Source organism: Xenopus tropicalis, chromosome 1 (assembly GCF_000004195.4).
Source record: "Xenopus tropicalis strain Nigerian chromosome 1, UCB_Xtro_10.0, whole genome shotgun sequence".
In the NCBI taxonomy this organism is placed as follows: Eukaryota; Metazoa; Chordata; class Amphibia; order Anura; family Pipidae; genus Xenopus; species Xenopus tropicalis.
The window spans coordinates 24519467-24531631 of record NC_030677.2 but is presented as its reverse complement, the minus strand read 5'-3'; the positions used below and the strand labels follow the sequence as shown (position 1 = coordinate 24531631).

At 45.2% G+C, this 12165-nt stretch overlaps 1 protein-coding gene across 5 annotated transcripts in view; it reads right to left on the bottom strand.

Moving 5' to 3' along the window:
- Nucleotides 1–3819: 3819 nt before the first annotated feature.
- tbc1d14 (TBC1 domain family member 14) overlaps nucleotides 3820–12165 on the bottom strand; it is a 54733-nt gene continuing 46387 nt past the window's right edge. For all 5 annotated transcript variants that reach the window (XM_004911250.4, XM_004911248.3, XM_002938265.5 and 2 more), the window contains 7 exons: nucleotides 12022–12102; nucleotides 11762–11856; nucleotides 11467–11538; nucleotides 11134–11262; nucleotides 10011–10120; nucleotides 8222–8480; nucleotides 3820–6461 (listed from right to left, as the gene is read on the bottom strand). In XM_004911250.4, the coding sequence (XP_004911307.1) occupies nucleotides 6396–6461; nucleotides 8222–8480; nucleotides 10011–10120; nucleotides 11134–11262; nucleotides 11467–11538; nucleotides 11762–11856; nucleotides 12022–12102 (812 nt within the window). In that variant the 3' untranslated portion in view covers nucleotides 3820–6395. The remainder of the gene's footprint in view (nucleotides 6462–8221; nucleotides 8481–10010; nucleotides 10121–11133; nucleotides 11263–11466; nucleotides 11539–11761; nucleotides 11857–12021; nucleotides 12103–12165) is intronic.

The following is a 12165-nucleotide window of genomic DNA, read 5'->3' as shown; positions in this document are numbered from 1 at the left end:
GGGCAAAATACGTGTACTATAGATATAGGGCAAAATACGTGTACTATAGATATAGGGCAAAATACGTGTACTATAGATATAGGGCAAAATACGTGTACTATAGATAAAGGGCAAAATACGTGTACTATAGGTATAGGGCAAAATACGTGTACTATAGGTCGGTTCTGGAGTCAGGCAGGTTTAAAAACATCCTCTGTTTCTACACCATATTTATCAGTGTATGGCACATTGGCAGAAGTGGAAGTGAAGTGGCAGCTCCTGTTCATATCCTGCTCTTTAATCACTGGAGTTGTCTGCCAAAATGACAGAACACTAGGCGGCCATACTGGAATGGATACAGGCAGACATGGGCAATGGCAAGCAAATGACACCTCACAGATACAGTCAGTTAAGACTACAGCACCCTCTGAGGCCCAAACTTGGGTTTAAAGCCTGTATTTACTAAATGTAGTCGGGGTTTGCAGGTGTGTCAGAAATTTCCCATTATGGACTGTGCTCCCATGGCTGCTTGGGGCTACAGCTCCAGGCCCGGACTGGCAATCTGTGTGTTCTGGCAAATGCCAGAGGGGCTGCTGTAAGGTATACATAGTAACATAGTAAGTTAGGTTGAAAAAAGACACGTCAATCAAGTTCAAGTTTAATGCTCATATAAAACCTGCTTAAAGGTGCCCATACCTCGCCAAGCGAGTGGATCTTCTCCCAATATCCCAACCTACGGGTGGGCGATATCGGGGAACATGTAGGCTAATTCGATCTTTTGGCCCTGGGGCCCCTGAATTCCACAACTTCATAGCTCTCACTCTAACAAACCCTTTCCGAATATTTAGACGGAACCTCCTTTCTTCTGATCGGAATAAGTGCCCTTGAGTTAGATGGAAGGATGCAATAGCCAATCACTATTTATTAGGCTGGTGGGGGGTCATTTTGGGCCTCTATGTATGGAAAGGCCAGGGCCTATATCCCAGTCCAGGCCTGCACAGCTCTTATAGGTTTCTGTGTAATGCAACAGGAGGGCTGTGGGTGTCAGCCAACTAATGAGTCTGTTACAGAAAATAGAAATAGTTTTAATTCACCTGTAAATTAGGCAAATACAAAGGAAAAGCAGAAAATAATGGCACCTTTATATTTGCTGCATTTTGGTATTAAAACTCGCTCAAAGGAGTTGGCTGGGATTTAACCCTTTCAGTATCACAGACCATAAAATCTACAGTGCTGGCTAAAGTGCCATTGTTGTAGGTGCTGTTGATAATTATTTACAGGTTCATTTATTTTCAGTGAGGGATTGTAGGTTGCCTACACACTTATGGTCAGAATGTGCTGTTTATCGCATGTATATAATCATTTTCTTTGCTGAGCCATTCAGTGAATAAAAAGTGCCTACATTCATCTACATTCATAATTAGCAACAACTATTTGCAGTATTTCATTGCATTACAATGTGACATTGGCAAATACAGCAAATTTCCAAATTACTTACCTAAAATGTAATAACCTGAGTTACCAGTGGGTGGCACTGCTGCTTGCATTTCAGCTATACACACACAGCAATACAAACAATCCCTGTAAATCCATATTGGCTTAACATGTTTCCTCAAGGTCACCTTTCCACTAATGAGAGCAACATATTTTGTATTAATTATACACATGAAGGTCATAGAAGGCACCGTGGCTAAACTCTCAGAATTGGTGAAGACTGAATTAATCATTTTACACACCTCTCCTGCAGTATATACTGTATATACCAATAAACTGGTACCATCACTATACTGCCCTACTATACCTGCTATCCCACAGCCCCAGTCCCTTCCCATAGGCTAATATCCCCCCCACTGCTACTATAGGCACCATCTCTCCCTACTATACCTGCTATCCCACAGCCCCAGTCCCTTCCCAGAGGCTATTATTCCCCCACTGCTACTATAGGCACCATCTCTCCCTACTATACCTGCTATCCCACAGCCACAGTCCCTTCCCAGAGGCTATTATCCCCCCACTGCTACTATAGGCACCATCTCTCCCTACTATACCTGCTATCCCACAGCCCCAGACCCTTCCCAGAGGCTATTATCCCACTGCTACTATAGGCACCATCTCTCCCTACTATACCTGCTATCCCACAGCCACAGTCCCTTCCCAGAGGCTATTATCTCACTGCTACTATAGGCACCATCTCTCCCTACTATACCTGCTATCCCACAGCCACAGTCCCTTCCCAGAGGCTATTATCTCACTGCTACTATAGGCACCATCTCTCCCTACTATACCTGCTATCCCACAGCCCCAGTCCCTTCCCAGAGGCTATTATCCCCCCCACTGCTACTATAGGCACCATCTCTCCCTACTATACCTGCTATCCCACAGCCCCAGTCCCTTCCCAGAGGCTATTATCCCCCCACTGCTACTATAGGCACCATCTCTCCCTACTATACCTGCTATCCCACAGCCACAGTCCCTTCCCAGAGGCTATTATCCCACTGCTACTATAGGCACCATCTCTCCCTACTATACCTGCTATCCCACAGCCACAGTCCCTTCCCAGAGGCTATTATCCCACTGCTACTATAGGCACCATCTCTCCCTACTATCCCACAGCCACAGTCCCTTCCCAGAGGCTATTATCCCACTGCTACTATAGGCACCATCTCTCCCTACTATACCTGCTATCCCACAGCCCCAGACCCTTCCCAGAGGCTATTATCTCCCCACTGCTACTATAGGCACCATCTCTCCCTACTATACCTGCTATCCCACAGCCACAGTCCCTTCCCAGAGGCTATTATCCCCCCACTGCTACTATAGGCACCATCTCTCCCTACTAAACCTGCTATCCCACAGCCCCAGTCCCTTCCCAGAGGCTATTATCCCACTGCTACTATAGGCACCATCTCTCCCTACTATACCTACTATCCCACAGCCACAGTCCCTTCCCAGAGGCTATTATCCCACTGCTACTATAGGCACCATCTCTCCCTACTATATCTGAGATCCCAAGTCAACCAAAATTTCCAAGCCAAGCCAGGTATTCACAAAGAAGCCCCTGCTTTGAGGCCACTGGGAGCAATATCCAAGAGGTTGGTGAGCAACATGTTACTCCTGAGCCACTGGTTGGGGATTACTGCCATAAAGGATTGATGGCCACCCATAGGCTCCCAACACTTCAACCCTTGGAACATACAATCATGTGTGTCAGGCTAGGGGTATACAGGATCCCAAGTGACGTGGCCATATACAGTATAATTAAAGAGGAACTAAACCTTAAGGATGAATACGGCTAAGAATGCCATAGTTTATATACTGAATTTACTGCACCAGCCTAAAGGTGGAGTAAATTCAGCATCTCTATAGCAGCAACAATTCAGGCCATCAAACCTGCCATCTTGGAAAGTGTCAGTGACACTGCACATGCTCAGTGAGCTCTGAGGTCGTCGCAAATGATCAAGTAGAAAATTACGTTCCTGTAATATGAGCTGATGCTAAAGGGCTGATAACAAAATCCTGATACTCATTCCACTGGTTTCTGAGCTGCCATGTAGTGGCTATCTGTATTAATTACTAATATGGGGCATATTGAAAAAGTTGAGTAAAATAGCAGCATTGGAATAAACACCTCAGCGCGTGATGCGCCACTGCCGTGTATGATTCTATCTATGTAACAAATTCATAGCCAAGTTCCCACTGGGCCAGACGTGGTGTAAAAAATGGCGTAAATCAAAATACGCACCTCGGTAAATATTCCCGCTGTCAACTTTGCAATGGATTCTGCCGCTGATTTCGGAAAAAGTGACGGACGGTGTCAATTCAGAAAGAGAACAACACAACTGTATAAATATCACTTTTATTTACACCACTTTCTACACCATTTTTCTGGTGCAAAACATTTTACACATCTCTATAAATACGGCCATAAGGGTAAATACATGAATATTATAGGCTCCACCCCCCTCTTATCCATTCCGAATGCCACACACCACTCCAGGAACCGCTGTACAAAGTGAGAATGAAATCTTTATGTCGCCACTAGTGCAAAGGGGAGGGGAGGGCAGAAAAAGCCTGAGTTGATATAAAATCACAACCGTGGGAAAAAAAATCATGAAAAATACATTGAGCTTTTAGGATTTTTCTTTTTCAAACTTTGGCGTTTCCCCAGTCAGAGTAATGTCGGACCAAGTATATCAGAAGTAAAAGTGCTTGCTGTGAAACATCTGCCCTTACTCTGTTGGGACTTGCCAGTTTCTCTACATTCATCAACATTCTGATAATAAAACCATTGGGCAACATGTGCGAGAATGGATATCTAAGGGGATCGGAACCAAGACATTGAGTGTTATCTGCGCCAGTGCCGACTCCGCCCCTGTATCAGCAGCCAATGAATTCCTTTGTTTCATAACAAACTCACAATCCCCCTTTTCATGCACCTGAAACCTATCATCCATCTCTTCCTCTGATCCCAGCTCTCCTTTCCCCCATTCCATTGCTATCTTATTTCATATGCCCAGTGGGGGTTACCAGCTCAACCAGCCCTATCTTCCATAACCCCCATCTCTCATCACTTTAATTCCATCTGTATTCCTTTATTTCCATCATCTTCCATCAAAACCCCTTTAAATCAACAAAGTACTTCCATCTCATCTCCTCAGCCTCCTTATCCTTCACCCTTCCTGCCATATCAATGGTTTCTACCATCTCACCCCCTTTATCTTTAGCCACACCATTTACCTTCATCATCTCCCCCTTTCTTCATATCTTTCTCCCATGTTATTTCCCATTACATTCTGCCCTGTAGCCCCCTCACCCCCTCTCCTCAGTGCTGTGCCCCCACCCTATAAACTTAGATTTCCAGTTAAGCTTTCCTTTTTGTTATACCCTATTGAAAGGGAAATAAGGAGCCATATATGGTTGTGTTAGGGCAGAGATAAGCAAAGGCATGGATGGATGAGGAGGTAGAAGAGTAAAACGGTAGAAGAAATGAGAATCACGACTCATGAACTAGAAAGCAAAAAAAAAGACTGCAAAGTGACACCAAGGTGAAGTGGTGGGTGCCATGGAGGATGCAAACCTTCCCAGAATGAGAGAGGCCGGTGCCACCAACACAGGGCAGGGTGAGACAGGATGAGCAATGGGAGCAGCTAATAGAGTTGAGAATGCCACTAATACAGAGAGCCCAGTGCTAGTAAGGAGCGGGGTGCCAACTGACTGATGGTGCTTCAGGGCTCACCCGTCTATTTCACATTCACTATTCATTATGGTGGGAAATGCAGAGTAGAAAACGTCATATTGTAACATAGACCCCTTCTGTGCACCTATAGTGTGACCCTCACTGCCAGAGCAACCCAAAACCCAAGTACCGCCTGTACAAAAGAACAGCAAAGTATTCACTCTACAGAGTGGCCCTTCAGGTGCCGCCAACTGCAGCTCCCAGCATGCAACTTGGGGTAAGGGCTTCCCTGGATCCTGGGAGATTCCTATAAGGCCCAAAAATAACTCTAATGATGATGCTAAATGAACCTCAAGCAGCCGTTTGTCTTTGAGAATAGGTTTCTGTAGTTTTGCATATATATCTTTGGTAAAATGCCTTTAAATTATAAAACATTGTTTGAAAACTAAAAACAGTCCGACACATAGCAACACATGAATGCCCTGGTTTGGCTGGGGGAAGGGGGTGTTACAGATTTCGGGGTACAAGACAGATGGGATTTAGCTCCCCATACTTGGGTTTTTGGGAGAGCTTGGCCAATGTGGGGCTACAGCTTATAGAGTGCAAGCTGCGGTGCACTCATAGGTGCCCCTAAATGCCTTTAACTTGGCCACACGGGTGATCTACATGTTGTATGGCAGATTAGTATTACATGCTGGAGACTGTTCTAGTTTCTAAGCAGCCATGCAGCCGGCACCTGGACTGATTACCAATCAATGTGGCCGGTCTTAAAGGGAAGAGGTGGCAAATCTAGGTCTTGCTGAACTACAGTTAATTCCAGTAAAAGATGCTTGGATCACATGAAGGGGGACAGGTTGCATATCCCTGGTTTATGGTCTGTAAAAATCATAAACATGGTCTTGTGCAATGGCAATCAGACACCGGCTTACACATACAGAGTCAGTTCCGACTACAGCACACTCTGAGGCCCAGCCTCTGGTTTAAAGCCTGTATTTACTAAACTGAGTCATTCCACAGAATTCTCCCGCCATGGGAAGCCATCTCTCCCCGCGCAGAGGGGGAGCCAGACTGCTGGAACAAGGCTGATTAGCAAGTATTGGCTCAAAGAGTTTAAGGCCAATTCCAGTGTTTTCACACAGTCTTAAATTAAAATTGAAGTTCCACCAAAGACATCAGAAGTGGAGAATGACAGACTCTCCATGTACCGAGATGGGGGGATCCCTCCTGAGACTTGTGGCTTTTAGCGTTTAAGAGATGGGCTTCGATTTTCCATGTCACGATTATCTTTCTGTAGTGCAGACAGTACCTGCAACAGGAAAACAAGGGCCGGTTTCATTAATTATCAGGCTAGTTTGTAGCCTTTATATTCACTATACAGTTATCCCACAACCCCAGTCCCTTCCCAGAGACTATTATTCCCCCACTGCTACTATAGGCACCATCTCTCCCTACTATACCTGCTATCCCACAGCCCCAGTCCCTTCCCAGAGGCTATTATCCCCCCACTGCTACTATAGGCACCATCTCTCCCTACTATACCTGCTATCCCACAGCCCCAGTCCCTTCCCAGAGGCTATTATCCCCCCACTGCTACTATAGGCGCCATCTCTCCCTACTATACCTGCTATCCCACAGCCAAAGTCCCTTCCCAGAGGCTATTATTCCCCCACTGCTACTATAGGCACCATCTCTCCCTACTATACCTGCTATCCCACAGCCACAGTCCCTTCCCAGAGGCTATTATCCCACTGCTACTATAGGCACCATCTCTCCCTACTATACCTGCTATCCCACAGCCCCAGTCCCTTCCCAGAGGCTATTATCCCCCCACTGCTACTATAGGCACCATCTCTCCCTACTATACCTGCTATCCCACAGCCAAAGTCCCTTCCCAGAGGCTATTATTCCCCCACTGCTACTATAGGCACCATCTCTCCCTACTATACCTGCTATCCCACAGCCACAGTCCCTTCCCAGAGGCTATTATCCCACTGCTACTATAGGCACCATCTCTCCCTACTATACCTGCTATCCCACAGCCCCAGTCCCTTCCCAGAGGCTATTATCCCCCCACTGCTACTATAGGCACCATCTCTCCCCTACTATACCTGCTATCCCACAGCCCCAGTCCCTTCCCAGAGGCTATTATCCCCCCACTGCTACTATAGGCACCATCTCTCCCTACTATACCTGCTATCCCACAGCCAAAGTCCCTTCCCAGAGGCTATTATTCCCCCACTGCTACTATAGGCACCATCTCTCCCTACTATACCTGCTATCCCACAGCCACAGTCCCTTCCCAGAGGCTATTATCCCACTGCTACTATAGGCACCATCTCTCCCTACTATACCTGCTATCCCACAGCCACAGTCCCTTCCCAGAGGCTATTATCCCCCCACTGCTACTATAGGCACCATCTCTCCCTACTATACCTGCTATCCCACAGCCAAAGTCCCTTCCCAGAGGCTATTATTCCCCCACTGCTACTATAGGCACCATCTCTCCCTACTATACCTGCTATCCCACAGCCCCAGTCCCTTCCCAGAGGCTATTATTCCCCCACTGCTACTATAGGCACCATCTCTCCCTACTATACCTGCTATCCCACAGCCCCAGTCCCTTCCCAGATGCTATTATCCCCCCACTGCTACTATAGGCACCATCTCTCCCTACTATACCTGCTATCCCACAGCCACAGTCCCTTCCCAGAGGCTATTATCCCACTGCTACTATAGGCACCATCTCTCCCTACTATACCTGCTATCCCACAGCCACAGTCCCTTCCCAGAGGCTATTATCCCCCCACTGCTACTATAGGCACCATATCTCCCTACTATACCTGCTATCCCACAGCCCCAGTCCCTTCCCAGACGCTATTATTCCCCCATTGCTACTATAGGCACCATCTCTCCCTACTATACCTGCTATCCCACAGCCACACTCCCTTCCCAGAGGCTTTTTCCCCCACACACAGTGGAAAGGTTTGGGAATCATATGTATATAGAACATTTCAATAGAACATTATCGCTGATAAAACCTTTAATTGCACATTATCATTATATTACCTGAGACCACTTTTTATTCCGGCTTTGCATCTGAATTGCAGCAATGGAGGCAAATAAGTCCTCAGAGTTTAAATCCTCGGGCAGTTTCGTCAGGAACTGGGCAATATGAATGAAGTCCATTCTGGTCAAAATGTCTTCAAAAAGCCTAAGGATCCCCAGCGCAGTGCTGAACAGAAACTCCTCTCCATCGCGGCAGAACACGTCCCACACCCGACACGCCAAATCCAGTGGTAGTGACTTACTGTATAAAGTGAAAATCCTACGGTGGGACAGAATGGGGATCATGAATACACAGAAATATACAAAATATCCTTCTCTCAAAGGTCCACAATGAACTTTATTCTGCAGAAACATGGATAAGTATTTAGTACTCAGTTGAATAATGATCATAGTATATATTATACCAGAGACAGGCAGCACATTGATGGGATGGGGTTTATAATAGAAGGCTCATTAATTCTCCTTGTACTGGGAAGAAGAGTGAGGCTAAATTATTTTCTTTCTCCTACAATGGCTCCCATTTATACACAGAGGGCTAACCATAACGTGGCACTTAAACTGCGACATACATTTCTGCTTCACGTGGAAAGCAAACATCTCTTTCATCTCATTTCACTAAGCGGCAAACACCACATCACGGCTTGTCCGGCAATGTCACAGGAACTTCCACTTCTGCACCTAAATGCTTTGGGCCAAATTCCAATATATATCATATATATATATCCATATATATATATATATATATATATATTTATATCTATATATATATATCTATATATATATATATCTATATATATATATATCTATATATATATATCTATATATATATATATCTATATATATATATCTATATATATATATATATATATATATATATATATATATCTCTATCAGGTATATACTGGTGTTTTCTGTGCAGACATGTATCCCCCCAGCAGGGAAAGAGCCTTGTGCATTACTAATCCTGGATTAATTTAAACCAGTGCTACCAACTTCTGTGGTACCAATGGCTGGAATTTTTGTAGCCTATGTGGCAGAGGGCCATCAATGGAAGCCAAGTTTTTTAAACTGGCACTTGTTCCTTATGTGTATGAGAGTGCCACAACATGGCTGCCCGAACCGGGAGCTCCCCACCCCCACCCCACGGTGCAGGCACCCTAACACTGTAAGGGCTATTTTTTTTTTTTTTTTTTTTTTTAAAGCTCTGGTGGCGGAAGCAATATTAGTGTTGTAGGTGCCCTTTGAAGGTGTTAACAATACAGAGGTTTAACAGTGTGAACAATACAGGGGCTTACAGCCTGAACAATGGAGGGGGGGGGGGGCAAATAATCTCAGTACTGGTAAGCAGTCGCGGCAGCCAGACAGGTGGGGGCTGCAGGCCGCCAGTTGGACAGCACTGATTCTTTATAAGAAATTGTTTAGAGACAGGGTCCCTGCCCACAGTACTCTCTATTTTCCATTATAAAGACAGCTATAATCTCAGCCATTTACTATGCAACAATAGATAACCAGAGACAGACAAGCCAGATTCCATGCACAATCCTTTTAAGACCATATCTGACCACAGACACCAAGGGGTTAATGGCACAGGTGTGTCAATCTCGCTAATTCCCTGAAATAACTGGTTTCCAAGGAGACTATAATTAGATCCAGCCGCGGGCACGCCATTACACACCGTTTTCCATGTACAGAACAGGCGGTGGGATGTGTCGGGCACTATCCCCCCCCCACTCTGGGCACACATTTTATGTTCCAGACAAGTGATAATTATATATATACATTCACGTACCAGTCTATTAGGTAGATATCTGGTGTTAGGTTGTTTTTCTTGAAATGCGCAAATAACTTTGGCAGATTTTCTTCAAAAAATACTTCAAATGCTGCAAAATAGGTCAACATCTGAAAGAGAAATAAAGAGTGAACATTGGCCAAAGTGAGGGCCACCCAACTGCTGCAAAGCTTTCGGCTGGTTGGTGCTAGAAGCTGGAGACAGCTGGAGCCACAGGCTGACTAGCCCTATTAGGGATACATATGGGGTTATGTAAAAAACAAAAGGCACTAAGTTAGCCCAGGAGCAGTAACCCACAGCAACCAATCACCAGGTAGCATTTACAGGTCACCTGTTTAAAAGCAAACATCTTACTGGTTGTGATGGGTTACTGCTTATGGGCAAACTCCATACACTTAATTACATATGGGGGTTAGAATGCAGTATAACTGTATCATCTGATCCATCCAAACAGTCTCTCGTGTAGGCAATACCTGGACTCTAGCTACACTGTAATAGCTTGGTCTGAGATCAACTTGTTTATTTTTTTCTCCCTAGTGTCTGTGTAGGTCTAAAGGTGGCCACACACGGGTTGCCGATTCGGGTCCTTCAGACCAATTAAGCAAGTTATCTGCCCATGTATGGGAACCTCTGCGGGGCCTTCCCAACCAATACCTGGCCTAAAATTGTCCAGATGTCAACTAGGCAGGTTTGATTTTCCTGTTGAACCGAGGGCAAACTGTTTATAATTCCACGTATCACCTGAGGGCCAAATGATGGGATTACTCCAATATCACCAACCTTAGGTGGGCATATCGGTGGAAAGATCAACTCATTTTGTGACCTCGCCAAACAAGCAAATCTTATAGTGTATGGCCACCTTAACTATCTCATCAGAAAAGTTTACAGTCTCTCCAGTCCTGCCATTATCTTATACTGGCTGCCCCCAGCTTTTCTTATGATCTTCCCCTGCCCCCTTGTGTTTTATAAGCCCCCTTACAAGAAGCCAGCACGGAGCACAGACAATTAAGCAGCATTCCTTAGTCTTCTCATAGCCTGTACCTAGAGATACCATAGAACCACTGTATGCTTGCATTGCCCTGAAACCCTATGTCCAGTAATACTTGGCCTGTGTTGGACTTACAAGGCCATGGTCCACTCGAAAAAATGCCATCTGACAGGGTTTATTCAAGAGGTTTGAAAAAGCGATAAAGGCATCTGCAGTATCCAAGTTCAAGATCAACACAGCAGCAATAAAGGACATACCCTGCACCTATGGGACACCCAAGAGAACATTCAGTTAGATGACACCACTCACTGGGTCTCCTTTGATTTACTGTAAAGAACACTGGGCTGATAAACCACTGACTTGTACACATCTCTGCCAAAGCCCAGTGCTGTTATTCTTCATTATCATGGATCAGCTCAGTGTTCTTACTGTAATATGGAACATAAGTGGGAAAACGCATGCACTTACATAACCGACATCTGGTCTGTAACACGTGTAAGCGCCTAAAATACTGTGCAACATGTCATGGTAAGGGCCCCCCTACACAGGAACACAAAAGATGAGATGTTATATGACAAGCATGGGATATCCCAGAAAAACACTACAGACACGGTCCCTAAATGTTATTAGAAGCCCTGGAATATCTGTGGTTGTAGTTTAAGACTAAGTGAAGTCTGCCGGTCGGGCAACAGTGGGATGGAACATAGGGCAGGAGAGTGCAAGGTCTGATAAAGCTGGGCAGGGGGCACTGAATGGAACTTACCCTTTGAAAAATACACAGATTGGGGAATGTCCGAGAGATATCCAGCTTGATAGACTCCAGACTGGCTTCCCTGTCCGCTACAGACAAGCCGGAATCTGTAAAGGAAACAAAGCAGAATGGCTGAATTTGGCTCAATGATTAAACACCTGCAAATGCCTTTGCCCAATGGGGCGATTTAGGTCCCAGGCAATATATATATATGTATTTTTTTTTTTTTAAGGGAATTTGGGTATTGGGGGATTATTAGTGCAACAGGGTACCTTCATTATCCGCTTCTTGAGTTCCCATGCTCAGGGATTTCCATCGATCCTTGGCTCTGGACAAACAAATGTCGTACAGGTCTTAAAAGACAAAAGGAAAATCATTGGCCAATGTGACATTTGTACATACATCCAGGTGGGATA